The 27,451-nt window shown below is 44.5% G+C and overlaps 1 protein-coding gene across 7 annotated transcripts in view; it reads left to right on the plus strand.

The window, feature by feature from the left end:
* PAK1 (p21 (RAC1) activated kinase 1) overlaps window positions 1–27,451 on the plus strand; it is a 76,107-nt gene that overhangs the window by 25,976 nt on the left and 22,680 nt on the right. For all 7 annotated transcript variants that reach the window (XM_021383141.1, XM_021383128.1, XM_021383150.1 and 4 more), the window contains 4 exons: window positions 15,990–16,200; window positions 23,298–23,398; window positions 24,929–25,076; window positions 26,344–26,381. In XM_021383141.1, coding sequence (XP_021238816.1) covers window positions 16,011–16,200; window positions 23,298–23,398; window positions 24,929–25,076; window positions 26,344–26,381 — 477 coding nt within the window. In that variant the 5' untranslated portion in view covers window positions 15,990–16,010. The remainder of the gene's footprint in view (window positions 1–15,989; window positions 16,201–23,297; window positions 23,399–24,928; window positions 25,077–26,343; window positions 26,382–27,451) is intronic.

Genomic DNA, 27,451 nt, shown 5'->3' on the forward strand with positions numbered 1-27,451 from the left:
TGCAGTAGAAGAATGAGAGAAAAATCCTATTGGAATTCATTAGAATTGCAGTGATTTCCCCCCCCCCCTAAACTGTGCCACAGAGGAAATAGGGGCATCAACTGAAATTGCTCAATGCTTTATTTATATCCCCCCTCCCCCCAAACCTACACCCTAGGCATAGTCTCAACCTCTGGGCTAACAGATGGTGTGGGGAGGAAGGAGGGAGGGAGAACAATTTGCATCTAAATAGCTGAAATAAAAAAAGGGTCGTGTCCCACAGACCAGCCCCACTCACCTGCTGTTTAAATCCCCCTGAGAAACAGGCAAACACCCTCAGTTTTTTAACGTCTGTGTCAGCTGTACTGACTCTCTGAAGTGTTCTGTCCTAGAAGGGCTGCAAGCATGTGTGTTGTTCTGGATTGATTGTGTTTGGCCCCGAAACTATGAACCTGCAAGGATTTGCTGCTTTGAAGGTGGCTGACATCCGTGTCACTTCTGTTCAACCTTCTCACCAGGACAACTGCTGTTGGCTACCATAATTAGTGTTGTGCAAACACTAATGTTATAGGAAGTTTGGGAAAAGTATTACCTCTTCCCTCAGCTTCATACTCTTATGACCATACAAGCCAGTCTTCAGAGGTGCTCTTGCCATCTGGCCCTGTTGCCTTATGCAATGAGATCTGGTGCTGCAGTTGTGCCTGTAGGTGAAATGGGGCCTGGCCCCAGTGACCATGCTCCAAGCTTGGCGCAGTGATGGCCTTTCAGGACTGGATCACTGGGCTGAGGCCAATGGGATGAGCTTCAACAAGAGCAAGTGCTGGGTCCTGCACTTTGGTCACAACAACCCCATGCAGCGCTATGGGCCTGGGGCAGCGTGGCTGAAACCAGTGTGGAGGAAAAGGATCTGGGAGTGATGGTCCACACTCGACTGAACATAAGCCAGCAGTGTGCCCAGGTGACCAAGAAAGCCACTGGCATCCTAGCTTGTGTCAGCAGTAGTGCAGCCAACAGGAGCAGGGAGCTGAAGCCCCTCTGTACTCAGCTCTGGTGAGGCCACATCTCGAGTACTGTGTTTAATTTTGGGCCTCTCACTACAAGAAAGATGTTGAGGCCCTGGAATGTGTGCAGAGTGAAGCTGTGAAAGGTCTGGAGCACAAGCCTTGTGGGGAGTGGCTGAGGGAACTGGGATGGTTCAGTCTGGGGAGGAGGAGGCTCAGGGGAGAGCTTACTGCCCTCTGCAACTGAATGGTTGGACTGGATGATCTTGTAGGTCTTTTCCAACCTTGCTAATTCTATGATTCTATGAACTGCCTGAAAGGAGCTTGTAGCAAGGTGGGGGTCAGCATCTTCTCCCAGATAACAGCAATAGGACAAGAGGGAATGGCCTCAAGTTGTGCCAAGGGAGGTTTAAATTGAATATTAGGAAAAAAATTATTTTCCAAGAGAGTGGTCAATCATTGGAACAGGCTGCCCAGGAAGGTGGTGGATTCACTGTCCCCAGAGATGTTCATGAACTGTGGAGATGTGGCACTGAGAAACATGGTCAGGGGGCATGGTGGGGCTGGACTGGAGTTGAACTTGATGATATTAGAGGTCTTTTCCAGCCTCAGTGGTTCTTTGATTCTAAAAATAAGTACTGTGAAGATATTCCAGGTGGTTAACGGATGTTATTAGTTCTGTCTCTTGGCATCTTCTCTACCTCTCAATAGGCCTGAAGCATGTGGAGTTTACTTTGGCAGTCCCAGGGGGCTGAGTGTGATAAAGAGCAGTGAAGGAGATGGCTGGGGACCTCCCGATGTCTTCTGTGTGGTGACCTGGGGAAGAAATGCTTCTGCAGAGGACTATTTCAGTTTATGGACTTGGAAGACCATGAATCTTTAGCACAAGCCTGTAGGGAAACATGAAGGGCCATTGTGAGGTTAAACTGGTTTGGGTTACCTAGCCCTCCCTCCTGCTGAAGCCTCTTGAAAGAGGGAGTGTGCTCAAGAAATGTGGCCTGGTTTTCTTTTCTCTTCTAAACCTTAAGTGCATTTCCATGCAGTGAATGGTAGTAGCTGAACAACCCATATGCATGAGGTAAACGTGGATTTGAGCAACAAGCACATTTATGTGCCTCTAGGGCTTGGTTGATTTTTATTTTTTTTTTAATTGGTATGGATTCCAATTAGTAGAAATGAGATCAGATGTATGTATACTTACAGAAGTAACTAGGCAATGCATAACACAATAATATATGAACTCAGTGCTCCCTATAAAGCTTTATAGACTTTTACAGCTTTTGTTTTTTTCAGTAGTTGATATAACCTGAGGTTAGTTGCTTTATAAATTGTCATGTGCTGCATAGTCACTCTCTGGGAGTAAACGCAATGGGTGAGGTACTTGGGTGGTGCAAGTTACCTGTGTGTGCACTTATATATGTCTACAAGTGTGCATATATGTAAGTCCTATGTATTATATATATGTGTGTGTGTGTGTTTAGCATGCACACTCGACACTGTGCTGTATGATGTGCCCCTGCAGCACTGCTCCTCTTCTGCCATTTCTCCTGGAGCCCAGCTCAGTGCCCTGTGCAGGTAACTGGCTCTGGCAGCCCTGCTGCCTCGTGCTGCTGTCTCCTCTGGATAAAATGCTCGTTATGCAGCAGGGCCCTGCAGAGCATGTGAGAGCAAATCCAGAAATGAAAGATATTTTTGTGAAATACTTTTCTCTCTCTCTCTCTTTTTTTTTTTTTAATAAACCGGTGCAAACTGCACAGGTGTGGAAAAGGCAAATGTTCCTTTTGCCTTCGTTGTAAAAGAGCTGGGAATGTAACAAAAGCCATTTGTGAGGGTTTTTTGCAGGTGGGGAAGTGAAAAATAGGAAAAAAAAAAAAAGTATTTGCTGACATGAGTTGTATAACGAGTTTATTTTATTTTAGTGACTTAGCAAGTGATAGACTGACTTTACAGCATTTATTTCTCTGTCTTCCCATGCTCTCCATTTGGGAGAGCAACTCGTTGTACAGAAAAGACTATTGTGATGTTTTGTGGTGGTTTTTCTGGGTGCAGACCTAAAAGCTTTCAATAAAGAAGTGCTGGATTGGAGCCACGCCTAAAGCAATCTTCAGGATAATGGGATTATTTGACTGATTTTTAATTAAAGCAGAATTCTAACTAGATTATTCTTAGCACGCGTTCAGCTCGGGTTTGTTGTTATTGGTCTAATTGCCTCCTAAATTAGACACACCAATATTCTAATTCACCCTCCCTCTGAGGACACTGACATTAAACGAGAGAGTAAAATGCTATGTAAATGATATACAGCCCGTGTGCAAAGTAGAAAACTGTCTTTAAAAACATTAGCCAGAATTTAAGTCTTATCTTCATGTAGGTTATCTTGCCAGAGCACGATGAATTGATATATTTTTTGTGTATTATCTCTTTCTCTGTCCTGACAGGACTTTTAAATGCTTAGAAATGTAGACTGAGAAAAATGCCGATGATTGCAGCCTTTGAAGAAGGAGCAGTTAATGGATCTCCAAGGAAATACCCGGGATACAGCTGCTCTGTGGGGGAGAGGAGGTCAGGAGCAGCTGAGCAAGGGCTGGAGGCAGCTCACCATCTCAGATCTGAGATATACGCTGGCTGCTGATAACGTGGGATGTTAAAATGACAGAATTTGGGTTGATTTGCTCGGGGCTTTTATTTATTTATTTATTTATTTTGAGTTCCTCACTGAGTTCCACAGTCTGAGCTTTGACCGCTTCCATTTGGGATACCTTGGTTCAGCTTTAATCAGAACCAAGGCATCTGAATTTTGCAGATTTTAATTGTATTACGGATCAGGACCCTCGGGGAGCTTTCACATATGGAGATGTAAATGCAAGCTCTGTTCAAAGTTTAAAGCATATGCATTAAACTCAAATGCAACTTCTATATTTAAAGCTAACAGGGACCTGGTGGAACAGCAGGCCACAAATTTGGATGCCTGTTATATAATATTTTAATAGAGCAGCAGAGACTTTGAGATTGTGGTTGATGTAGAGTATTTAAAGAGGAGCAACAGCCTGAAGTGACTGCTGTTAAAAATTAAAGCAGCCAAACATGCATTGCTTGGGAAGTTCTGATCAGCACCTGTAAATGCAGCAGTACAAAAATAACTCAGTGTGGAGGAAAACTCAGCTTGAAGGAAGTCACTGCAGGGAAAGGCTGGAAGCAGCTGTCTTGTACTGGCAAAGGAGAGGATTTACTTAAGCCACTGGGTCATGTTCACTTCTGGGTTGAGTCCTGGGATCTTCTTTCCCACAGCCAGCAAATTTCACTTTGCAGCATCTCTCTGTAAGCACAGGAATGGTGTGAATGGGAACCTCAGCAAAGAGGGAGGCAGGATGTAAATGGCGTGAGGTGGAGGAAGCGCAGCCCTATTCAGTCCTCCTGGGTCTGCTCAGGGACTGAGATTTCTTGTGTAAAGGCAGTAGGTGAGCTTACAGTGTGCTAACTAAAGAATTTATAATTCCTCTTTTTGCACCCTCTTGCATTGGATTTATAATAGGAGGAATAGGGAGCTTGAGCTGGTAGCCTGGGGTTGATGCTGCAATGAGAATTCTTTTGAATGATGCTGAGGAAGCTTTAGGGTTTGGGGTAGGTGGCAGAAACCTTTACAAATGCATGCTGGTAGTGTACATCCTTGAATCTTCCTTACTGGAATTAAAAGTATGGTGATCATGCAACTGCATTTGGATCTGCTGCCTGCTGTGCTCTCATAGGGATGCTCATTTACATGCTGATTACCTTATCAGATAGCGGCAGTGGGACTTCAGCAAGGTGATTTGCAGGTGCTGAGAGAGAAGCTACAGGGCTTCTTGGCAGCATGTGACTGTACTTCTAAAATGATTTTTAGCATTTTAAGAACAGGGAGGAAATGGAAGTAACCTGACCGAGCAGTCTTGAGATAAATAAAACATGCATACTGGTAGCCCATCTGTCAGTGAATCTGAATACTGCTGAATTTGCAGGTCGTATTGGTACTAATTTTATGATGTAGATACCTGTCCACTGGGAATTGGATCGAAGGAAGGCAGTTGCTTGCTGAAGATGCTTTCAGGACTGAGTTCAGGAGCTTGGTCAGCCCTGGACACAGACTTGTAAGCTTGGAGTGGGTTTTGTGCCTGAAGCTGATGTTGTCATTCATGGGAGAGAATAAGGTTTGAATATAGAATCAATAAGGTTGGAGGAAACTAAGATCAGCTAGTCCAACCCATCGCCTCCAGTAGCACGGAAGATCCACGTGTCCTACCTAAAGCTGCTTAAGTAACTGCAGCATGAAGGTAGGATAGGAAGATCCATGCCCCAGAAAGAAGCTATCACAGAATCACAGAATGGCCGGAGTTGAAGGAACATCAAAGATCATTTAGTTCCAATCCCCCTTCTGGTCCTCTTATTAAGTTCTACTCCTTACAGTTATATGGTGCCTTAAAAAGGGCCTGCTACTGTAATAAGTGATGTCCTTATATTTCCTTTTATTCAGTGGAGTAAAAATACTTCAGTTGGCTCATGGCTTTATTTAACTGAGAGCTAATGTGTATTCTGCTGTAATATATTGTGGAAACAGCAGATCCTTGCACCAGACCTATAGAGCTTTCTGTTCTCTACCTACATACAGTAAGTACCGTTGGGATCTGAGGAAATGATGTGATAAAAGGCCTGATGGTACTTCCTAAAAACAAACTGCTGCTCATTAAATTAAACGATGATGATTCTTAATGGGCTAGTGGATGCTCTGCAGTCCATTTGATGAAAGTAAGGAAGTCTAGGAGCGTGAGACCTTGCTACAATGTACTCGCTACCCTTTTGTGTGTGGTGGGATTACAAACTGCCTGCAATCCCAAATTTGGGTAGATGATATATCATTACAAATACAGCTGATGCTTTAGAATCATAGAGTCATTAAGGTTGGAAATACCACTAAGACCATCAAGTCCAACCCATCCCACCATGTCCACTGACCGTGTCCCTCAGTGCCACATCTCCACGGTTCTTGAGCACCTCCAGGGACAGCGAGCCCACCACCTCCCGGGGCAGCCTGTGCCAGTGCATCACCACTCCTTCTGAGAAGAATTTCTTTCCTAAATTAGGAAAATTAGGAAACTAGGTGGAAACCCTAAGCTACCTGAGACCTTTCTTACTCTTTTAAATGAACTGCTTTTAGAGCAGTACCTGTGTCATAATAGAAACAGTAAACATTACAAACTTGAAGCAAATTTATGTGCAGTTCTTGAATTGTTGGTCTCTTCTGATGCCAAGTAAGGCCCTTCAGTTATGGGTCTTCCAGCTTATTTTCCTTGTCTCTAAAATCAGTTTGTCAACAAAACCCACGTGCTCAATGCAGAGTTCACTTTATCTTGGGCAAAGTATTCATTCTTCCTCTTTCTCCAACTTTGAAGACAGACGAGAACTTTAAAGGAGCAATGTGAAACCAAAGCAGTTTCTGTGATTTCACGTAATTGAAAACCACTGCCAGTATGAAAATCCTGGCTAGCAATTAAGGGAACGTGACAGCTTTGCCAGGCTGTTACATAAACACCACTGAGCCCAGGGCTTCCTACTGTCATTAGCTGCAGTGAAGACAATGGGGCTACACAGAGCAGTGAGCTCTACACTGATGATAAATGTTTGCATTTCTAATTAGCACTGAACTGTTGTGGCATTTCCTCCTTTGTCTAACTGGGGCTCTTGGACGGCTTCACCAGCTAGTGAGGCTGGTGGTGTTTTCTTGCTCTGTAGTTTCCCACTGAGAAAGCAGTTGGATGTGTTGCACTGTTGGAACACTGGATTCCACTTTGCAGGTCTCTGTCTGGGTTTCTCTTCTCAGAAAAGTTCATCTTGGAAAGGTCCATGAATATTTTTTGTAGTTTGCATGCTGTAGCTTTTTGCTGACCACTGGACTGTGGTGCCCTGTGTGCACGTGGGATATTTCTGACCCAACCTGACCACGTTGTAGTTTCCTCACTTATTTCTTACCCCCACCCCTGTTGCTAAATAGCAGATGACAAATCTCTACAACAAGACGTCTGCATACATGCTGTGATTTTGCAAATATGTGTGTGTGTGTTCAAAACCCAAATGAGATGTTCAGGATCAATAGAGCTATTTACCTTTTGAAATCTGCTTTCAACTCCTTCAGGCAGGTACTTATTAGAAATTTTTATAGATCAGTGGAGTTGTATATTTTTGTGGTTTACAGACAACATCTGTCTAACGCTAGACAAACCCCATTGAGCAAGCCTGCTCAGCTCCAGCTATCAGAATTGTCCTTTACAGCGAGGTTGCTAATCTTGTAGAAGAGAATCTGTCATCCACCACAGCTCTCTGCAGCTCCCTAGGAGGTTGTAGCGAGGTGGGGGTTGGCATCTTCTTCCAGGTAACAGGGATAGGATGAGAGGAAATGGCCTCAAGTTGTGCAAGGGGAGGTTCAAGTTGGATATTAGGAACAATTTCTTCTCCGAAAGAGTGGTGATGCACTCGGGGATCATAGCAGTCTCAAGGATTCTATGATTCAGCTTAAAAGCAGCCTTTCCAATTTGGCTAGAGGTGTAGAAAGGGAAATTTCCATTTGAGCTACGCTGGAGGTGGGATGTAACCCCATTGTACAGTTCCACATTAGGGGGTAGTGGGGCTTAATTCTGGGTTCATCTTCCGGATTGGAAATGTTTGAACAGAAAAAAAAGGATTTGTGATTTGCTTGCTTTCAGTGCCTTTGCTGTTTGGACTTAGAGCCAAGTAACTTAGGCAGAGAGCAGTGGTGGTGCGTTTTACTGCATGTTTTAATATATTTTCTTTATGATGCATCTAGTCATTTCCTCCGGAACTCAGATTTCCTTCAGGAAACCTGCTTATGTGGGCTTTTGGTATACTTTAATATAAAAGGCCTTTATTTTCCCCACCCTGCTTAGCAAGCTCTGACTCCAGTCGCTACTTTGACTTCTGCTGTGCTTTGAGCTCGGATTGAACTGGAGCCAGGGGAAAGGCTGGGAAAAGGAGCCTGTGCCGACATCTGCCCCAGCAGCACTGCTTGTTCAGGCATGTAGCTGGGAAGGGGAGGCACATTTCTGGAGGTGAGGAAATAATAGGGATGATATGTGGGCTGAGAACTCCTTAAAAAATGATACTCTTGGTTCCTTCTGTCTCAACTTGGGTGTTTTTTTTTTTTTTTTTCATTTTAAATATGGATGCAATTTATTTCTCTTGGGGTGTTTTAGGAGGAAATTCTTTACTCAGAGTGTGGTGAGGCCCTGGCACAGGCTGCCCAGAGAAGCTGTGGGTGCCCCATTCCTGGAGGTGCCCAAGGCCAGGCTGGAATGGGGGTCCTGGGCAGCCTGAGTTGGTGGGGGGCAACCAGATCAGAGCAGGACCAGATGGGCTTTCCAACCCAAGCTGTTCTATGAAACGTGCTGTTAGAGTGGGATAAGAACTTGGTCAAAATGAGCAGGGATGGGAACAGCTCTAACTGCTCTCTGCTGTCCCCTCTGGCATCCCTTGTAGCTTGAGCTACTTGACTTGGGCCCAAGTAAGGTGAATTCATTGTGTATTGAAAATATTTGGGCATAGCTGGCATTGTTTGTGCAATGGTTCGTGTTTGCCACTGCCAATTATTCATGAAAGAACCAAAGCTGAGTTGAAACACAGCAATTCAAGCTGGCATTGCCTCTCTGCAGTGTTGGATTTGAGCCTAATGCAGTGGGAAAGGATTGACCTGTCTTGATGTTAGTAACCCAGACACCTGAAGGGTTTTGCTGTAACAGAAGCCATGCATGGGCCCACACCATGGAGCCTGGTGAAAGCTGCACCTTGGTTATTTAAAATGAGAAGAAGCTTCCTTGAGGGAAAGGAGAACTCTGCTCTGTTGCTAGGAATCGAGCAGTTATAATTAGTCAGTTCTTCCTTAGAAGTGTATCTGTGTGGTATGGTGAGCTGGCATCTATGTCTGCCCAGGAAGAAATTTTGCAGTTCTCCTACCAAGAAGCAGCACCCTCAGTGGATCAGGTTCTTCTGCAAAATACAGGCTGGGGAATCCCACCAGCAGTGCTTTTATTTAGCCCAAATAAATGGACTTGCATTAAAGAGTATCTTTTAAAGGGACCCTCCTGTCTTTTGCCTTTTAAAATTCCAGGCCTCCAGCATTCCTGTTGAGTTGTAACTGGTCAATTATCCTTTATGTCTGGCACTGTGGAAATGATGCTGGCAGGGCATCAAGGCTGCAACCAGTAGCTGGCCCTCAGCCATGAGAGTCTGTCCCCCAGCCCCTCCTCACCGTCACCCCCACCCTCTCTGGTTGCAGCAGTGGATACACTCCCTTTTAAATGTATAGATTTCTTTTAGTAATTTAATTATTGCTTCGTTTAATTTAGTGATTTCATCTGTGTCTTTAGGTGCTGGCAGCAACTGCAGGGCTCTTAACAGGTGACTTTTTAAAACATGAATAAACAAAGTTGTCTCCTAGCTGTTTATTAGAACTTTACAGAAAGCTGTTTTTCTCCTTACATGGGAATAATTCACTGGTAAATGTTGGCTCTGGGCTGATGCATCAGTGGCCCTTGACTTTTTTGTTTAATTGGTGCACTCGCAGAACACTGAGATATGCAGTATAACTGGCTGGGGAGCCAGCTAGATGCTACGGTTACTGGTTTTTGTTTTAATTCATCTCTAAATGTGACCATCAGCTTGTCTTCCCCTGGGACATGAGTATTGCTGCTGCCCTGCTTTGTCCTAGATCCCATCCACTGTCTGGTCGTGGATGTGGACACTTGTCCTGCCTCTATTCCAGGTGGAACATGCACGGGGTGCTTTCCTTTCAGTGCAAGACTGTGCTTGAGACTGCAGCTTAGTCCCATGCAATTAATAAGGAAAAACTGAATGAATACCTTTTCAGCCTGTGTCGAAACCCAGCTGGTAAACTGCACAGTTAATTTTCTGCTGGGATTTGGATGAAAGGATGACACACGGGGAGAGAATCTCTGCTGCTTGCAATGTGTTTGAACAAAGCAGGCGCTGGCCCTGGCTTTTTTGAGCAGTGCAAGGAGGAAGGAGATTTTAACTGCGTGCTCACAGGCAGTGTCCAGCCTGGAGGTGAAAGGATACAGGGATGCTGATGCAGAGGTAAAATGCTGGTTCTGATTAGGATAATCTCAATTTAAAGTAAAGTCTCCTCCTGCCTTTTCTGTGATCACGATGCTCACGTGTGGTCTTTCCTCACCCTGGCAACAACAGGAAAGCAGCATTTTGGAATAATGTGAGGTTTCCTTCTGGTAGTAGGCAGAGCTAGAAAAACAGTTGCTCAGCATCCTCCTTCCCCCTCTCTTTTCATATCGTTAATTCATCTGTAAGTTGTAGTGAGTAACTTACAGCTACTGTCTTGCCAGACTGCATGAATTATAGATGGCCGTTTTATGAATTTTTGTGTTCACTCTAGCAATTAGTATGCGTTGGACAGTTATCTTTATTGCATCTACTGTAGCGTAGGTTTTCAACTCTCGTGATTTTTTTGTTTAATTACTTACTGCTTTAGCAATCAGTTATTTGCCTGTCTTGCTCAAGGAATGCAAAGAAAACACAACCAGCTCAATAGAAACTTACAGTTCACCGTGGAGCATCAGGTTTCATAGAGTTATAGAATCACTTGAGTTGGAAATGACCCATAAAGGTCATCTAGTCCAACTCCCCTGCAGCAGAGACACCTACAGCTAGATTAGGTTTGAAATGAGCTTGTTTACCAGAGACAAAACATGGCACAAGTGAAGGGTCTTTGCTCTCATTTTTCATTTTCATGTATGTGTCTTAAATACAGTAGTGCCGGAGGGCTCCACATGTGTCGAGGTCCCACTCTGCAAGATGAACTGGAGAGCCTATGACTGTTACTGTACAAAAGAGGCAGAAAGTAAAGGATTTTGAGCCATATCTGCTTAATGCTGATCAGCAGACCTGCTCAGATATGCACACATCTGCACACTCTTTGACTGCCACTGTTGGCACCTTGGATGTTTCTTCTGTCCCGATAACACCGTGTGTCCTGTCTTGAGCTGCAGAGCAGTTTCCTCAGTCATTTGCCTCCTTGCACACAGTCTGTCCATTCTTCCCAGATGCAGAAATGTTCCGTAGATGCGTGAGAAGGCTTTGTCAGGTTTGCTGTTTGGCTCTGTTGAGACTGGGGCAATCTGATGGGCTTCAGAAGATGATGGACAGGGACAAGAGTGTGCCTGGAGGCCACCATAACTTCTGATACAAGCCTGGATGCCAGTGACCTTCCTGGCCACCCACCATGCTCTTGGCTCATGTTCAGCTGCCGGTTGGCTAACACCCCCAGATCCTTTTCCTCCACAATCCTTTTTAGAGACATGATTTAGTGAGCATGGTGGTGATGGGTTGATGGTTGGACTAGATGATCTTAGTGATCTTTTGTGTTCAAGAAACATTTAGATATAGCATTGAGAGACATGGTCTAGTGGAGTTATTGGTGGTAGGTGGATGGTTGGACTGGATGATCTTGTAGGTCTTTTCCAACCTAGCTAATTCTATGATTCTATGATTTTGCAACCATAATGATTCTATGATTCTCTATCTTGACTCATAGTTTGCAGTATGTATAAAACTTTTGTTTTCATGGGTGCTGAAACAACCTGGGCTTCTGACTTTCAGTACTCTGGAATGGCTGCAGAAATCATAGTCCTAGACTATGCCTTCCTAGTGGTGTCTGGCTTGCTCTGAGTGCAGCTATTTTAATATATAGCCGTAGAGAATAATGGTGTCTGCATCTACAATGTGCTCCCTCGTCTTAACGGCAGTTGAAAAGTTCACGTGCTGTGTAACTGCTTCCACTGTTGGTTTATAGTCCTGCTGCTGAAACATAAGATGGATTTCTCTAGGAGTTCAGCATGAGCAGCGCAGTCACGCTGGTGTGGAGAGGGAAGGAAGCTCAGCCTGGTGATGCTTTGCATTCCTGTTGGGATGGATGGTGTGGAGCAGTGACTCACTTCAGCTCTAAGGTTACGCCAACGGCTGAAGCAATTGCCTGCTGCTCTGAATTTTAGCAGAGCCTCTACACAGGGGAGGTTGCTTAAATTCTGCTTACAAGGAGATTATTCTAGGGAGGAAAGAATTTGCACAGTCAACCAGGCTACAGTGAGGGCTGCCTCTGTAGCCACATTGCTGCTGCAAGGCCTTGAGATAGATGTGGTCCTGCCAGGGCAGAGCTTCATCCAAAAACTTTGAAGCTCACAGGAGTTTAAAACAGAGCAATGTTGTCTCAGGGGGTACACCATGTTTAAGTATTTCAGTGGGATGACTCCTGTAAGCAGATTCTTGTTTTCTTTTCTTGTAAATATGTTGTGGGAAAAGCCTATTTGGGGAATGGTAGTCCTTATTGCAAGGACTAACTGCTGCAGAACCAATCTCTTAATTTAGTGGGTTGAAGAATTTCTCCCACCTTTGGTCTCCAAGCAGATTAAATATCGCTTGTAACACATAAGAGTTGGATTGCAAGAGGGATTTGGGGACTTGAGCGATGGAGAAAGAAGGAGAGGCTGTGCTGTAGGCTTTGTCCTTGTGAAAGCTGCAGTTATCAAATACATATAAACACGCATTGTTTGTTGTAAAATATGTAACTTCTCAGTAGTTAGTTTCTCTTTCGGGGAATAGTGGAACATAAACAAGAGCTTTTACTGCCGGTGTTTCCAGCCCTGCGGTGAAACAGGAATTCGCTTGTACCCTGTCCTTCCTGACTGGGGGGTTTTGAAAAGCTCTCTTACACTAAAGAAAATGGAAGCAGATTTCCATGGTGTTTTGCACTGATGCAGCTGGGAATGAAGATGCTTGACGTCAAAAGGTTTTTCATAGGTTTTCATGGTCTTATTTTGCTTACATTCTCTTTTACCTTCCCCCACTACTACACCAACCTCTGCCAATTATCTGTGGGATTTTCCTCCTCTTCTCATTTCTTTTCCTTCAGCCTGGAGCCTCTTGCTGTTCTCTTCCCTTCCTTCTCCCATCCCTCTGCCTGGTTTTGCATCCATTTCCCACTACAGGAATCCCATTCCCACCTCCTTACCTCTCAACGGGAGAGGAACTGTTGGAATTTTGGCTGCTAGTAAAATTCTTGGATGCTGCTTTATGCAAGCCCCTCTGGGGATAATCAGTGTTGCAGCAGTTGCAAGGAAGGAGAGGATCATTTGGCAAGTACAGAGCTGTTAACATTCACTTTACCCAGTGGCAACATATTCCTAGCATCCATGCAGCAATTTGCTTTCCACTGGTCAAATAAGTGCAGAATGCAGGTCTTACATGGCACTTCTGCTTCTGTCTTTTCAAGTTCTTTAGTAGTGCCAGTTCAGTGTCAGTGGTGTTGACATTGCAATGTGCAAAGCCTGTCAATGAGTCCTCAATGTCTTTGTGTTGCACAAAGTATGTGAGCGACAGTGGCTGCCAAACTTGCCAGTTGAGTCAGTTGAGTTTAAGGTTAGAATTCTTTTCCCCCCTGCTTAGATGGAGAGGAAGTCATTTGCTCTACTTCACTGCTGTCGGTCCTGCTGTTACTTCTGCTAAGTTTACACACTGGAAAATGACATGAGTCTGAAGCACAAGCAGTGGGAGACACACATGGCACACGTGTCATTGCACACCCAGGCAAGTGCACAACTCATTTCCCCCACCCCCTCCCAAATGCCCAAACTGTCCCACCATTAAAATAAATACCCCATGTACTAGTCTGTAATTTAAAATACCATTGCGTAGTTTAGTTAGGAGGAAGCAAGCATGGCATCAAACTTAAAATTCTGTATATGAAAGCTTGTCCAAACCCTTGTCCAAAGCCTTATGGTCTGTGCAGCCCTGCCAGCCCTCCTGCTTAAGTACACATGTGAAGAAACCATGAAACAAACAGATGTAGATGGATCTGGAGACCAACTGTGGCTTGGCAGGCAATAGCCAGGGAACCACTGCTTTCAGCAAGGTCTAGCTTGTTGCTAGTGAGTGCCTTCAGTGGTCAGCATTTGCTTTTTTTGACTCCATGCAGCAGAGGGAAAATGGAGTAAAGCATGCTCTGGGTCCAGCATCATTAGTTGGACTAAAAAAGTCTTTGAAGAGGACCTTAGTGTGGTTGTGGGATCTGTTTGAAGTGTGACCCAGGGTATTAAAATGCACTTCAGTGCAGTTCCTCCGAGTCCATCCTATGGAAAAGCAACTCCCTGGGTGCCAGCAGACTTTGTAAGCTGACTTCTTGCTTGCAGAGAGCAAACCAATTCTTGCTTTTCACTGCCACATAATTCTCCCCAAGTGAAACATCTTCACCTATTGCTTGTGAAATTCAGAAAGCTGTTGAACTGCTTTCCCACCCAAACAAAATTGTTCCTCCTTTGGTCTTCATCCTTTGGTTAACTCCCAGCTTTCTGTTGAGAGCATAATGCAAGCGAATTTCAGTCTCTGGAAGGATCCCTCTGCAGCCGGACTGCTTCTGAAGTCGTGCTGATCTCATTTGGGTGGAACAAGCTAGTTGTTGCAGAATAATCTGTTACCCAGTTCACAAGCTTCCGTCTTTAAATCCTCACAGCAGGGTTTATTTACTTACGGATTAACGTGTATGTTGAGGATCAACGTTCTGGCTGTCCGATTTGTGCTTCGAGTGTGCTGCTATGGCAGAAAGGCCAGGGCCCAGCAAGCACTGCAGGTCTTGACGTGGAGGTGGCAGCCATGCAGCTGTGCTGCTTTCTGCCCATCTCCCTCTGGAGCATTTCGGCGGATTTTCAGTGGTGGAGCCTCAGTGGCTGCATCCAATTTCTTTGATGGCAAACTTCAGTCCCTGTGCATCATGTTAGTGCCTGTGCTGGAGGCTGATGCAAACCTATTGACGCAGATTTTGGCAGAGCTGGAATGGGTCAGAGCGGTCTTATTAGGAAGAAAGCATTTCTGAAAAAGTGATCAAGCATTGGCACAGGGTGCCTGGGAAAGTGGTGGAGTCACTGTTCCTGAAGGTGTTCAAGAGCCGTGGAGATGTGGCACTGAGGGACATGGTCAGTGGGCATGGTGGGGATGGGTTGACAGTTGGACTTGATGATCTTAGTCTTTTCCAGTCTCCATGATTGTATGATTATCTTGTCTGCTGTCAGGTATCCCTGCTCATTGCTGCCTGGTATTTAGTTATATCTGGCCCCATCTGGAGTACTGCATCCAGGCCTGGGGCCCCCAGTACAGGAAAGACACAGAGCTCTTGGAACAAGTCCAGAGGAGGCCACCAAGATGATCAGAGGCTGGAGCACCTCTCCTATGAGGAAAGGTTGAGGGAAATGGGCTTGTTTAGCTTGGAGAAAAGAAGACTCTGGGGAGACCTCACTGTGGCCTTCCAATACTTGAAGGGAGCGTATAAACAGGAGGGGGATTGATTGTTTTTGAGAGTAGATAGCGATAGGACAAGGGGGAATGGTTTTAAACTGAGACAGGGGAGATGTAGGTTAGATATTAGGAGAAAGTTTTTACACACAGAGGGTGGTGAGGCACTGGAACAGGTTGCCCAGAGAGGTTGTGGATGCCCCGTCCCTGCAGGCATTCAAGGCCAGACTGGACGTGGCTCTGGGCAGCCTGGTCTAGTGGTTGGCAACCCTGCACTCAGCAGAGGGGTTGAAACTAGATGATCATTATGGTCCTTTTCAACCCAGGCCATTCTATGATTCTATGATTTACTGCTCTTCCTGCCCACCCTCACCGTACACTTCTGCTTCGTGGTATACTTGAGATCTGGCTGTACCCTGCGGCAAGCTTTTTGTGATAGTCAGTAACTGAAACTCTTGAATATAATCTTAATAGAAACGATTTGGATCTTAAGTGGAATTTGTGCTGACACTTTGTGTTGGTGTAAGCCTGCAGGTTTGTCTGAAAATACCTGTGTGTGGTTTATTTGATAGCATGTGGTTCTAATTTACAAAAAAAAAAAAATACTAACCCAACAAACCACAAAGCTTCGTACTTCTTTTCTTCCTCTTTTGCTAGTAACATCCTCTACATCTGAAGATGTCCAACAATGGAGTTGAAACAGAAGACAAACCACCTGCTCCTCCGATGAGAAACACCAGCACCATGATTGGATCAGGAAGCAAAGACACTGGGACTTTAAACCATGGCTCAAAACCTTTGCCTCCCAACCCAGAAGAAAAGAAGAAGAGGGACCGATTTTACCGATCTATTTTACCAGGAGATAAAAGTACAGTATTGTGTCTTGTCTTATAAACTTCATGTCTCAGTTTTGCTCTGGATGAGTGTTGCTTAATGTTGGTTTAGAATATGGCTCATGTTCATTCCTTGCTCAGCTGTCATGATCATTTTGGGGTATATGAGACGCTGGCTGTAGTTCTGTTTTCTTTTCCTAATGATTAATTCTGCCACAGTTAATCTATCCTTAATCTGTTTTTGTGCTTTTTTTTCCCCCTTTAATTATGAGAACAGCATCCCTGAAAGGTAGGACTAGCTCTGCCAGCTCCTAGCCTGACTTATCCTTAATGATGTTGAAAATCATATAAACGCTGTTCCTAGTTACAAGCTGATCAGTTAAAACTGTAATTGGCAGTTCCTTTGGTGGGGAAGGGGAAGCTTTTTGCCTGTTTCTTGTTGCAGCAAGTAATTTGTGTAAAGCATGAGTAACAGTCCATTTCCTGCCAGGACTGTCGTGTGTTGCTGCATGGTCTGCTGTGACAAGCTTACACTCAGAGGTGTAATTTCTCATTTTTTCTAGATTTTGACTCAGGCATTGTCTGCTTGCTGTTACAAATAATTTCTCACTGCAAATTCTTGCACGTTTCTTGTGAACGGAAGGAATTTTCTCCCGTTACAGGCGCTGTAACAGATGGAAATAGAGATATAAGCTGTGAATTGAAATTCTAAATTTTAACGATCCAGATAATTTCAAAACTCTCTCATGAATCTTAAAGTGATATAAGAAAAAAAATCTCTATGGTATCTTTTTTTTTATATCTTACCTATTTTTTGGACTTCCTCTTTCTAGTACATCAGAGTCTGCACTGCAGTGGTGTCTGGACCTTGGATATCTAAAAGTCTAAGTACCTGCAACTTGCTCACCTTCAGGAAGGAAGCTGCCTCCTTGATTTTTTGTTATAGAACAAAGTCTAATTGGAGTGCTAATTTAAATAACAGAGATACAGGTTCAGGGAGAACTTGGATTGTTTTATAGACATTGATTTTTGATTCTGCAGCCCAGGAGCCCATGAACTCTATTAAACATTTGGAGGATACTGGTTAGAGCTTGCCATTATGTGTATTAATCCCAAAGAACTGTAAGATTTTGGTGTCAGGTTACTCAAGAGTGTTTTAAAACCTCTAGGCTCAGCAGTTGCAGAAAACGAAGAAATAACCTGAAATGTTTAAGATGAAAATAAATACAGCATTAAACACTTTAGAATTTAAAAGAGAACTGATAAACAGCTCAGGTAAATGAGATACTAGTACCAATTTAAGCCTGCATATACTGAAGTTTGGCCAACACGGCAGATGCTTCGAGACATGAGAGATTTTTGCCTAGCCAAACCCAGCAGAGCCTTCTGGTGCAGTGCACCTGCCCAAATGAGAACGACTGCTTCTGTCCTTTAATTCTTGTCAAGCAAAAACTAGCTTTAACACCATCACCTCCACTTCTGATTGGTTGATTTTCACCTTAGGAAGATTTTTCTAATCTCAGATGACAACCAAATTCCCTCCTGCTGCTTAACTGTTAGTAAAGTTCCCAGGTGCTCAGACAATCTGTTTGGTTTGTGCCTGAAATAACTCAAGTGTTGTTTGCTGGTTTGGCTGGACACTCGGAGTAGTGTAATTTGGGGTGTTCTGTGACTTTTGTATCCTAACTCAGGGAAGCCAGTGATTTGTGCCTGCAAAAACCCGAAATGCCCTCATGTGTGTGCACACATTTCTCTTGAGCTACCTCTCCTTGCCAGGCTGCTTTGGAAGTGCCATGCTCTGTCTGCAAGTGTAAGGTGTAATTTGTAGTTCTGATGTCCTCTGTCCCAGCTTAACCCTCAACTTCAATACTGGATGGAACCTCTCCAAATGCATGCTCCCATGATTTCGTATTATCAGCAGGAGTTGTGAGCATTCAAGTCTTTTTGGGTTCAGTAACTTCTTGGGGTGTACGAACCAGGAGAATGTGGCACATTTTGCTCTGCTGATGTTTGCTGATCTCTACTGCTGATTCACAAAGTGCCAGGGTGGTACCACGAAGTAATGGTGTATGGTGCCTACAAGCCCTTTCCACAGTGGTTACACTGCTGCAAATGTGTGGTATCTTGCCTCTGAGATGGGAATGCTTTCCTTAAGTTTACCAGTGAAGAAGACATTCAGGATGGGCCCACGGGCTTTCTTTACTGTGGGATGTTGTGCTTTCTAGCTGCAGCCCAGCATGTCAGAGCACCAGGGTGGAAGGCTGTGGTCAGCTCTTTTCACAGCATCAAATGTGTGAGACTTTGAATGAGGAGGTGGTAAGATGTTTGTGGGGATGAAGCACTTAGTGATAGGTAGGCCTTGCTAAGCAAGTATAAGTTTCTTGTTTTATTTAAGATTCTTCAGGGCTTTTTGACTCACTGCAGGGATAACATGATCACTGTAGGTGGGGATTACATGTTCAGCAAGATTGAGAGCCCATCTCTTTAATTCTTTTTTGTTACATGCCTCCTACCGTGATATACACCTCTACCACAAAAAGCGATTGTTAATGTTTGAATGCATTTAGGCTTGTAGGTCTGTTAGATTTTGGAGCAAGAACTTGTGAAATGCATTGTCTTCTGGGAATCCTGGAAGAATGCCTCTCAATTCATGTGCCACCTTAATGTGTATTTACATGAGGCTTTAATTCAATATGGGCACTACAAAACCCTGGAAGTGGCATTCAGGAAGATATACTAAAGTGTACAAGAAAACGTTTATGGTTTCACCTGCTGTTGCATTATAGCTAAGGCAAAGTGATTGTAGCAAGAGTTTGTGAAGCTGTCTCAAAGAGTTATTGAGAGTCAGGAAAAATGCGGACGGTTGAGAATCTGTAGGAAGTGGTTGCAAGAAACTGTAAGGTTGTGGGGAGAGCATTAACTGCTGCAGGAGTATGAAAACTACTTAAAGGCAGAAAGCTGACTTCCTTTTTCAGCCTGGAGAAGAGAAAGCTCTGGGGAGACCTCATTGAAGCCTTGCAGTACTTAAAGGGAGCTTATAAACAGGAGGACAACAGACTTATAACATGGTCTTATAGGACAAGAGGAAATGGTTTTAAACTAAAACAAGAGAGATACAGATTAAATATTAGGAGGATATTCCCTACTCAGAGGGTGGTGAGGCCCTGGCACTGCTACCCAGAGAGCTGTGGGTGCCCCATCCCTGGAGATGGTCAAGGCCAGGCTGGGTGAGGCCCTGAGCAGTCTGAGATGGTGGGGGGCAGCCAGCCCATGGCAGGAGTTGGGACTGGGTGGGCTTTAATGTCCCCTCCAACCCAATCCATTCTGTGATTCTTTCATGATTTTTCTGTATTCCAGTGTAGGCCCACACTTGATCTTTCTACCTGTGTGCCAAATATGAACAGAAACCTGAATTACTGATGTGACAGAGGCCTTTATGTTATTTAGTCAGACCTACCAAAACTGTGTGTAGAATCATAGAATGAGCTAGGTTGGAAAAGACCTACAAGATCATCCAGTACAACCATCCACCTACCACCAATAACCCCACTAAAACATGTCTCTCAACGCTATATCTAAATGTTTCTTGAACACCTCCAGGGGCGGTGACTCAACCACCTCCCTGGGCAGCCCATTCCAGTGCCTGACCACTCTTTCAGAAAAGTAGTATTTCCTAATGTCCAGCGTGAATCTCCCCTGGTGCACCTTGAAGCCATTCCCCCTCGTCCTGTCACTAGTTACAAGAGAGAAGAGGCCGACCCCCAGCTCACCACAACCTCCCTTCAGGTAGTTATAGAGAGAGATAAGGACTCCCCTGAGCCTCGTCTTCTCCAGACTGAACAATCCCAGCTCCCTCAGCCGCTCCTCATAAGGCCTGTGCTCCAGACCCCTCACCAGCTTTGTCGCCCTTCTCTGAAGACGCTCCAGGGCCTCCATGTCTTTCTTGCAGAGAGGGGCCCAAAACCGAACACAGTACTTGAGGTGGGGCCTCACCAGCACTGAGTACGGAGGGACAATGATTTCCCTACTCCTACTGGCAACGCTATTTCTGATCCAAGCCAGGATGCCATTGGCCTTCTTGGCTACCTGGTCACACTGCTGGCTCATGCTCAGCCGAGCGTCAACCAATACCCCCAGGTCTGTTTCCTCCACACAACCATCCAGCCACTCTGCCCCAAGCCTGTAGCGTTGCCTGGGGTTGTTGCGGCCAAAGTGCAGGACCTGGCACTTGGTCTTGTTGAATTTCATCCCATTGGCTTCAGCCCAGAGATCCAGCCTGTCCAGATCTCTCTGTAGGGCCTCTCTACCCCCAGGCAGATTGACACTTCCTGCCAGCTTGGTGTTGTCTGCAAACTTCCTGAGAGTGCTCTCAATGCCCTCATCCAGGTCATCAATAAAGATATTGAAGAGGACAGGCCCCAGCACCGCCCCGTGGGGAACACCGCTCATGACCGGTCGCCAGCTGGATTTAACTCCATTCACCACCACTTTCTGGGCCTGGCCCTCCAGCCAGCTCCTTACCCAGCACAGAGTGTACCTGTCCAAGCCACGGGCTGCCAGTTTCTCCAGGAGAATACTGTGGGAGACAGTGTCAAAGGCTTTGCTGAAGTCTAGGTAGACCACATCAACAGCCTTTCCCTCATCCACCAGACGGGTCATTTGATCATAGGAGATCAGGTTGGTCAAGCAGCACCTGCCCTTCACAAACCCATGCTGGCTGGGCCTGATCCCCCGGTTGTCCTGCAAATGCCACGTGATCTCCCTCAGGACAATCTGCTCCATAACCTTCCCTGGCACCGAGGTCAGGCTGACAGGCCTGTAGTTCCCCGGATCCTCCTTACGACCCTTCTTGTAATGGGAGTCACATTGGCAAGTCTCCAGTCTTCTGGGACCTCTCCAGTTGAGCAGGAACGCCGATAGATGATGGAAAGCAGCTTGGCTATCACCTCTGCTAGCTCCCTCAGTACTCTCAGATGGATCTCGTCCAGCCCCATGGACTTGTGGCAGTCCAGGTGTAGTAGTAGGTCTCTGACTGTCTTCTCCTGAATCATGGGGGGTTTATTCCGCTCCCAGCAATACCCCTTTCACATATCTTTGTACCTGAAGCTCATTCAGGCATTGGTTTGTTTCACCCAGAGAAGAGGAGGCTGAGGAGAGGCCTCGTGGCCTCCAACTTGCAATATTCCCTGGTTCTGTGATTTCCCATGCAGCACTCCTGCACAGTGGTACTGCTACTGTTGCCCTCTTCCTCCTCCCCCGTGTTCCAGACTTCTGGGCTGCAGCTGACAATTCATCTGGCTTGGAGCAATGGACTACAGAACATGGTGCTGCAGTTGGCTCTCTCCACATCTCTTTTTCTCTTGTTTTCTATCTGTTCCTTGTGCATGCAGCATCTTCTGTATACCTGCTGGATGCAGCTGCTTGGTCCTTCTCTGGCAGGCCTCCATGTTGCAGATGCTCACCATCTGCTAACAAGCAGCTGCTTCTGGCTCCTAGCTTCCACCTCTGTGATGGCTCCTCCGGCATTTCAGCTTTCTCTCTACATTCATAGACTCACAGAATCATAGAATGGATTGGGCTGGAAAGGACCTCAAAGATCAACCAGTTCCAAACTCTGCTGTGGGCTGGTTGCCCAGCAGCTCAGGCTGCGCAGGCCCCATCCAGCCTGGCCTTGAGCGCTTCCAGGGATGGGGCACCCAGAGCTCTCTGGGCAGCCTGTGCCAGGGCCTCACCACCCTCTGAGTAAAGAATTTCCTCTTAACATCTAACCTAAATTTCTCCTGTTTTAGTTTAAAACCATCCCCCATTGTCCTATCACTATCAGACCATGTTCCCGTTGGCAGCTGTCGCTCTTGTCATTCAGCTTCCCCCATCCCCTTTGTTTGAAAGAGTGATGGGAAACTGCTCCTTCTCCACGTCCCAAGCTGAGCATCTGATCCTTTTCTTTCTCCAGAATTACTCTGTGCAGCAGCGCCTGAGCACTGGAGAAAACAGGCGTTAGTCCTTTGAGGGAAGCCGTGATGGTCTCCTCACAGCTAACCTCCAGCAGTGTCTTAAATAATGGCAATACTGAGCATCAGCCTCCGAGGCTTCTGAAATGCTTGAGGTTTGGCATTTGTATTGCCAAAAGCGCACTGTGGAATGTCAGCCACAAAACAAATTATCTCTGGCTTTAGATCCAGAAGGTAGCAGCTGGGAAACACAAGAGCTTTAATCACCTTCTCCTGGCTCTGCTTTATTTATAACTACAAGCAGTGGCAAATCTGAGTAGAACGTGGTTCTTCTTTAAACTGATCTCAATTTCTTGAATATAGTAAATATTAAAGGAAAGGTGGAGTCTTTAGTATGTCATGAGTATGGATGAACTTAATCCGAGACATAATGATAATCTTGTTTGAAGCCCTAACTTTAAAATTTGTGGAGTGCATCTGCTTTGGTTTATTTTCTTTCCTGTTTCTTCATGAGTTCTGCTCCTCACCTGCCAGATTCTGCTATCTTCCTGCTGTGTGCACAAGGCTTGTTATTAAAACCACATTTAGTACATTTTCTAGGAGGGAAGTAAAAAATGGTTTTCCTTGTATAAGATTACGTAGAAATACACTCAGTATACTTGGTTTTTTTTTTGTAAACTCTGCTTCGATGCTGTAGGTTGAAATAAGCAATTTATAAGCAGTATTTTTTCCCTAATATGAGAAGTGAGTATGTTTAATAGCATTTTTAAAAAAATGTAATCCTTTAATGTGTTCTTAAAAACAATGAATAAAAAAATATATCCAAAACCGCATGGTTTCCAGCTATTGCCACTACAGTGCTTTTGATTCTGATGTACATAGGTTTGAGTGGATATTTTAAGTAAATAGCCCTTGTGCTATGTGTCCAGCCCTACTGGCTGATGTTTAACGTATCCAAAATATGTTAAATATTGGTTAAAATCTGTTGTCGTGTGTTACAGGACTCTGATCTTTATTGCCCCTTTACAGTATCCGCTAGTTAATGATGTTTTGTGACTTGCAATTCTGCCTCAGACTGAAATCTACTACAAAAGCTGTGGATGCTTAGGTAAAATTGGAAGCTGTCGGGAGGTCTTAATTCTTGAAGGACTGGTGGATATTTTTGTTGTTGTCTCTTCTAGCCAATAAAAAGAAAGAGAAGGAGCGGCCGGAGATCTCCCTCCCTTCTGACTTCGAACACACGATTCATGTGGGATTTGATGCGGTCACTGGAGAATTCACAGTAAGTGATTTGTAGGAAAAGAGAACGGTGTGGTTTGGCATATTGCTGGGAGGAGCCAGGACCTATTAATCTTTTATATGGTAATGCTGGAAAGGCTATTACCATCATCTAGTTTGATCTACATCTGTAGAGGCAGCCCACTAATTCCTGCTGAGAGATTGCTTGTCAAGCTTGGCACATCCCAGGAGCCCAGGCTGCCCGCAGACTTTTCCGTTGCTGTTTTTCGGCTGATGTGGACAGCAAAACTTGGTATATCTCCCCTCATTCCTCTTCTAGAGCTGTATTAGTTCTACAGCATAGTCTGTGTCCTCTAAATGGATCTCAGGGTTTTGCTTGAGGACACACACAACTGTGCATACCTATTTGTGCCAGAATGTGCATGTGCTGTCCTAAGGCTGAATAGCAGATATTTCTATGCATTATTTAATTGACATATGCAAAATAGTAGGGAGACAGAGTTGTATTTCATCATGTTGTTCCTCTTAATTTGATTGTGAGTTAGTTTAATAACAGCAGTTGTTCACAAGCAAGATGGTTTTATCCGTGCTTATTTCTTTTTAAGACACTTTGCTCTCCTAGCCTGAATTGTGTGTACAGATGTATTTTGCATGTCAGCTTCTAGACTTGCCCAGGTTAATGTACCAGTGGGGCATTACCTTTATCAGTAGAGTACCCCAGTCACTTGCCACTTCATCTACACCAGCAGTTGTCCTTGCTGGTGCTGAAAGTTGCAAGCCGCATTGTACTCTGAATGTATTTATTTTATGATTGAAACTGTGTCCCTGTAATGAAACTATGAGCTCTGCGTGCTAGGTTAACATCTCTGCTGTCCCAGCTCTGATGACAATATACACCATACCCCTATTACCTGAGAACTAGTGCTACAAGAGGGCCCAAATGAGTGTTGTTGCATGTCCATTGTGCTAGATGGTGTACAGTTATGTTACTTCTCTAGTCTTTCTTGAGTACACGTCAACATGTGTATGTTCGTATAAAGATTTTCTTGTTTGAGACTCTTCCTGAGCAGCAGCATTAGGTCTGATCCTTTCTATCATTTGAGTTTTGATCTTCAAAGGATCTCTGTGAACTGAGTGGCATTGATCTGTCCATGTAAGAAAGACATGACAATCGGGTACTGGAACATGATGATTAAGCACTGGCAAAGGGGCCAGAGAGGGGCTGGGGGCTGCTCCTTGGGGATCTCCAAAAGCCATTTGGACACGATGCTGGACATCCTGCTCTGGGTAGTGTCCTTGCTGGAGCTGGGAGGGACCAGAGGTGCCTTCCAACCTTAACCATGCTGTGATTCTGACTTCTGACCCAGACAGTGGCTATGTCATGGAATCACAGAGGGGAGTGGGTTGGAAGGGACCTCAGAGATGATCTAACTCCAGCCCCCCTCTTCTTCATTTATCCCCACTTCCTTTGCAGTATGAAGTAACCCCAGAAGAAGAATGATAGAACTGTGTGTGTGTGTAATGTGAACCACACTAGGTCATCTGTGGGCTAATGTGGTACATCTCCCCACAGGGAATGCCAGAGCAATGGGCACGCTTACTACAGACTTCCAACATCACCAAGTTAGAGCAGAAGAAGAACCCCCAGGCAGTGCTGGATGTACTGGAGTTTTACAACTCCAAGAAGACCTCCAGCAGCCAGAAGTACATGAGTTTCACAGGTACGTATATGGCTGTTTTGTCCAGCTTTCTGTTAGTCGTTGGACATGGGGATTTCTTTTGTTTAATCTGTGAGTAGATCTGTCTTTTCAGTGTCTGCTTGGGCACCCTTCTTCCTTTGAAAAATACTGTTCTGTTAATTTTGTTAATTCCTGACGTATTTGTAAAAGAGGACGTCAGTGAACTGGGTAAATTCCAAACCAGTAGGTTTTCCAAAGCATACAGCTCACATCTGGGAGGCAGTGTTGGTGTTGGCTTCCCAGTGGTGAAAATCTCTGGAGAGAACACATAAATTTTACCGCACCTTCAGTTTTTGGCTGGGTATGGATGTTGCTTCATATGTGCTGGAGTGAGGGTTTTTCCATTCCTGTATGCTGTAATTGAGAAGTACTCCTCTTCTGCTAGGTGCTTGATAACTGCTAGCACGATTCTTCCATAAATCAAAGCTGCTTTGGTTCTTTAAAAGGAATATTGCCATGTCATCAGAATTGGTATTACTCAGTAAGACTCCAGGCAGGAATAAAAGCACAAATCTTCCCCATATGTACTTGGATAGCTAAACAAGAAGCCCACCAGTGGGATCCTTGTTTGCTGTTGCAGGACATTTTGATGGCTGAACCTGAGTACCTTGCAGGTCTCGGGCTAGCTGTAGTGCCTCTGCTGGTGATTTAGCACTGGAAGATTTTCTAAGTCCACTGAAAGCACCTTGTGTATGTGGATGGATGACAGCATACATTCCCAGGTGTTGCTCTGGGAAATTCCACCTTCCTGCAGCAGAGATTTGAGGTTTCTGCATTTGCCTGTAGAATTTTGTACCCCCTGCTCCCTTAGTCTAGGGAGTTCCTTTGCACTTTACTTCCTCCACTAAAGGACCTTCAGGTGCAAGGACCCTGAATGAGGTCCAACCTATAGATCCCTCTAGGAGAACAACAACAACAACAAAAATAAGCATAGACGTTGAAATACAGCTACCTCTTCTCTTAAGCTTTATTGGATTTGAAATCAATAATTCTGCTTCTGGGCTAATTCTCCTGAGAGGTGCTGCAAGCCATGATCCCAGGACAATGAGTGAAGTCTAGGGTGGTCATGAGAGACTAGAGACAGCCATTTTCAGACTTGCTATAGGGTGCAGAAGGTTTCTGAAAGCCTCTAAGAAAAGAGGAGCCGTTTTTCCTGTCCCTTCCAAAGGGAGCTTGTCCCTATCTCCTCTCCTTAGTACTGCTGTGTTTACAACTCATTTATAACTACATTAGTATCTTTTTCTTTCAGATAAGTTGGCAGAGGAATACAATTCTTCAAATACACTGGTAAGCCTTCATACCAACTCTTGAGTTTGGGGATTTAAAAACTTGCATTGGATAGTTTTATCTATGTGTAGCTTTTAGTTTGCTTAGTGTTTGAAAATCATTTTAAAGACACTTAGGGACATGGTTAGTGGGCATGGTGGTGATGGCTTGATGGTTGGGCTTAGTGATCTTAGGGGTCTTTTCCAACCTTCACGATTCTATGATTCTATATAGTGAATATACTTAGAAAAACAGGCAAATCATCTTAAAAAGACATGTTTGCACCTTAAAACAAAACAAAAACCATGGTAAAGCCAAGTAGACAGAAGAGGCTTTTATTATTAAAATAATAAATAGAAATTAGTGAATTAATGACTAGAAATAGTGCTGTTTTCATATAAGTTGATCCATTCCTGCGTCTGTTTATTTTGGGTGTGGTAATCTAGAAAACCATAACCACTTTGCTCTCAGGTTTTATATGTCTCTAAACATCTGTGATCTAACAAAGTTTAATTACTAGCCTGTGAGGTTGGATTGAAGCAGTGTTGATTAACCAAGCTAATCTCAGCTGAGAAGGAAATAAAAGGTTCTCCTCCTCTCTGCCCGACCTTTACTCTGTCCTTACCAGGACAGCACCACTCCTCTTCACTTTACCTGGAGACAGAGCTGAAAAGCTCAGTAATATTTACGTATGTATATTTATGGAATAAATAAAACTTTCTATTTGAGGTGATTCATAAGAACACACAGTTCTCTCACCTCTTATTTTCTCACAGCCATGACATTATCTGGAGTTGGCTTGTTCTGCTCCCTTCTGGAAGGGAGTATTGCTGTTTGACCACTTAGGACTGCTAAAAGAAAAGGAGAACTTTTTTTTTTGTCATTTTTAATTATTACATCTCATTGTGCATCAGTCCTCAGGAGCTTAGAATACCTGAGGCCATTGGATTTTAAAATAAATCCTGAAAAAATCAGTAGTTACCGGTCTATTGAGGTGGCCCAATGTTTTCTGTAAGATGCTGGGTAACCTCTAATTTTGGAGAGATTCAGGAAATTCCCAGTGTGTAGGTGCTTTTTTGTTGTTTTCAGTA

Source organism: Numida meleagris, chromosome 1 (genome assembly GCF_002078875.1).
Source record: "Numida meleagris isolate 19003 breed g44 Domestic line chromosome 1, NumMel1.0, whole genome shotgun sequence".
Taxonomy (NCBI): Eukaryota; Metazoa; Chordata; class Aves; order Galliformes; family Numididae; genus Numida; species Numida meleagris.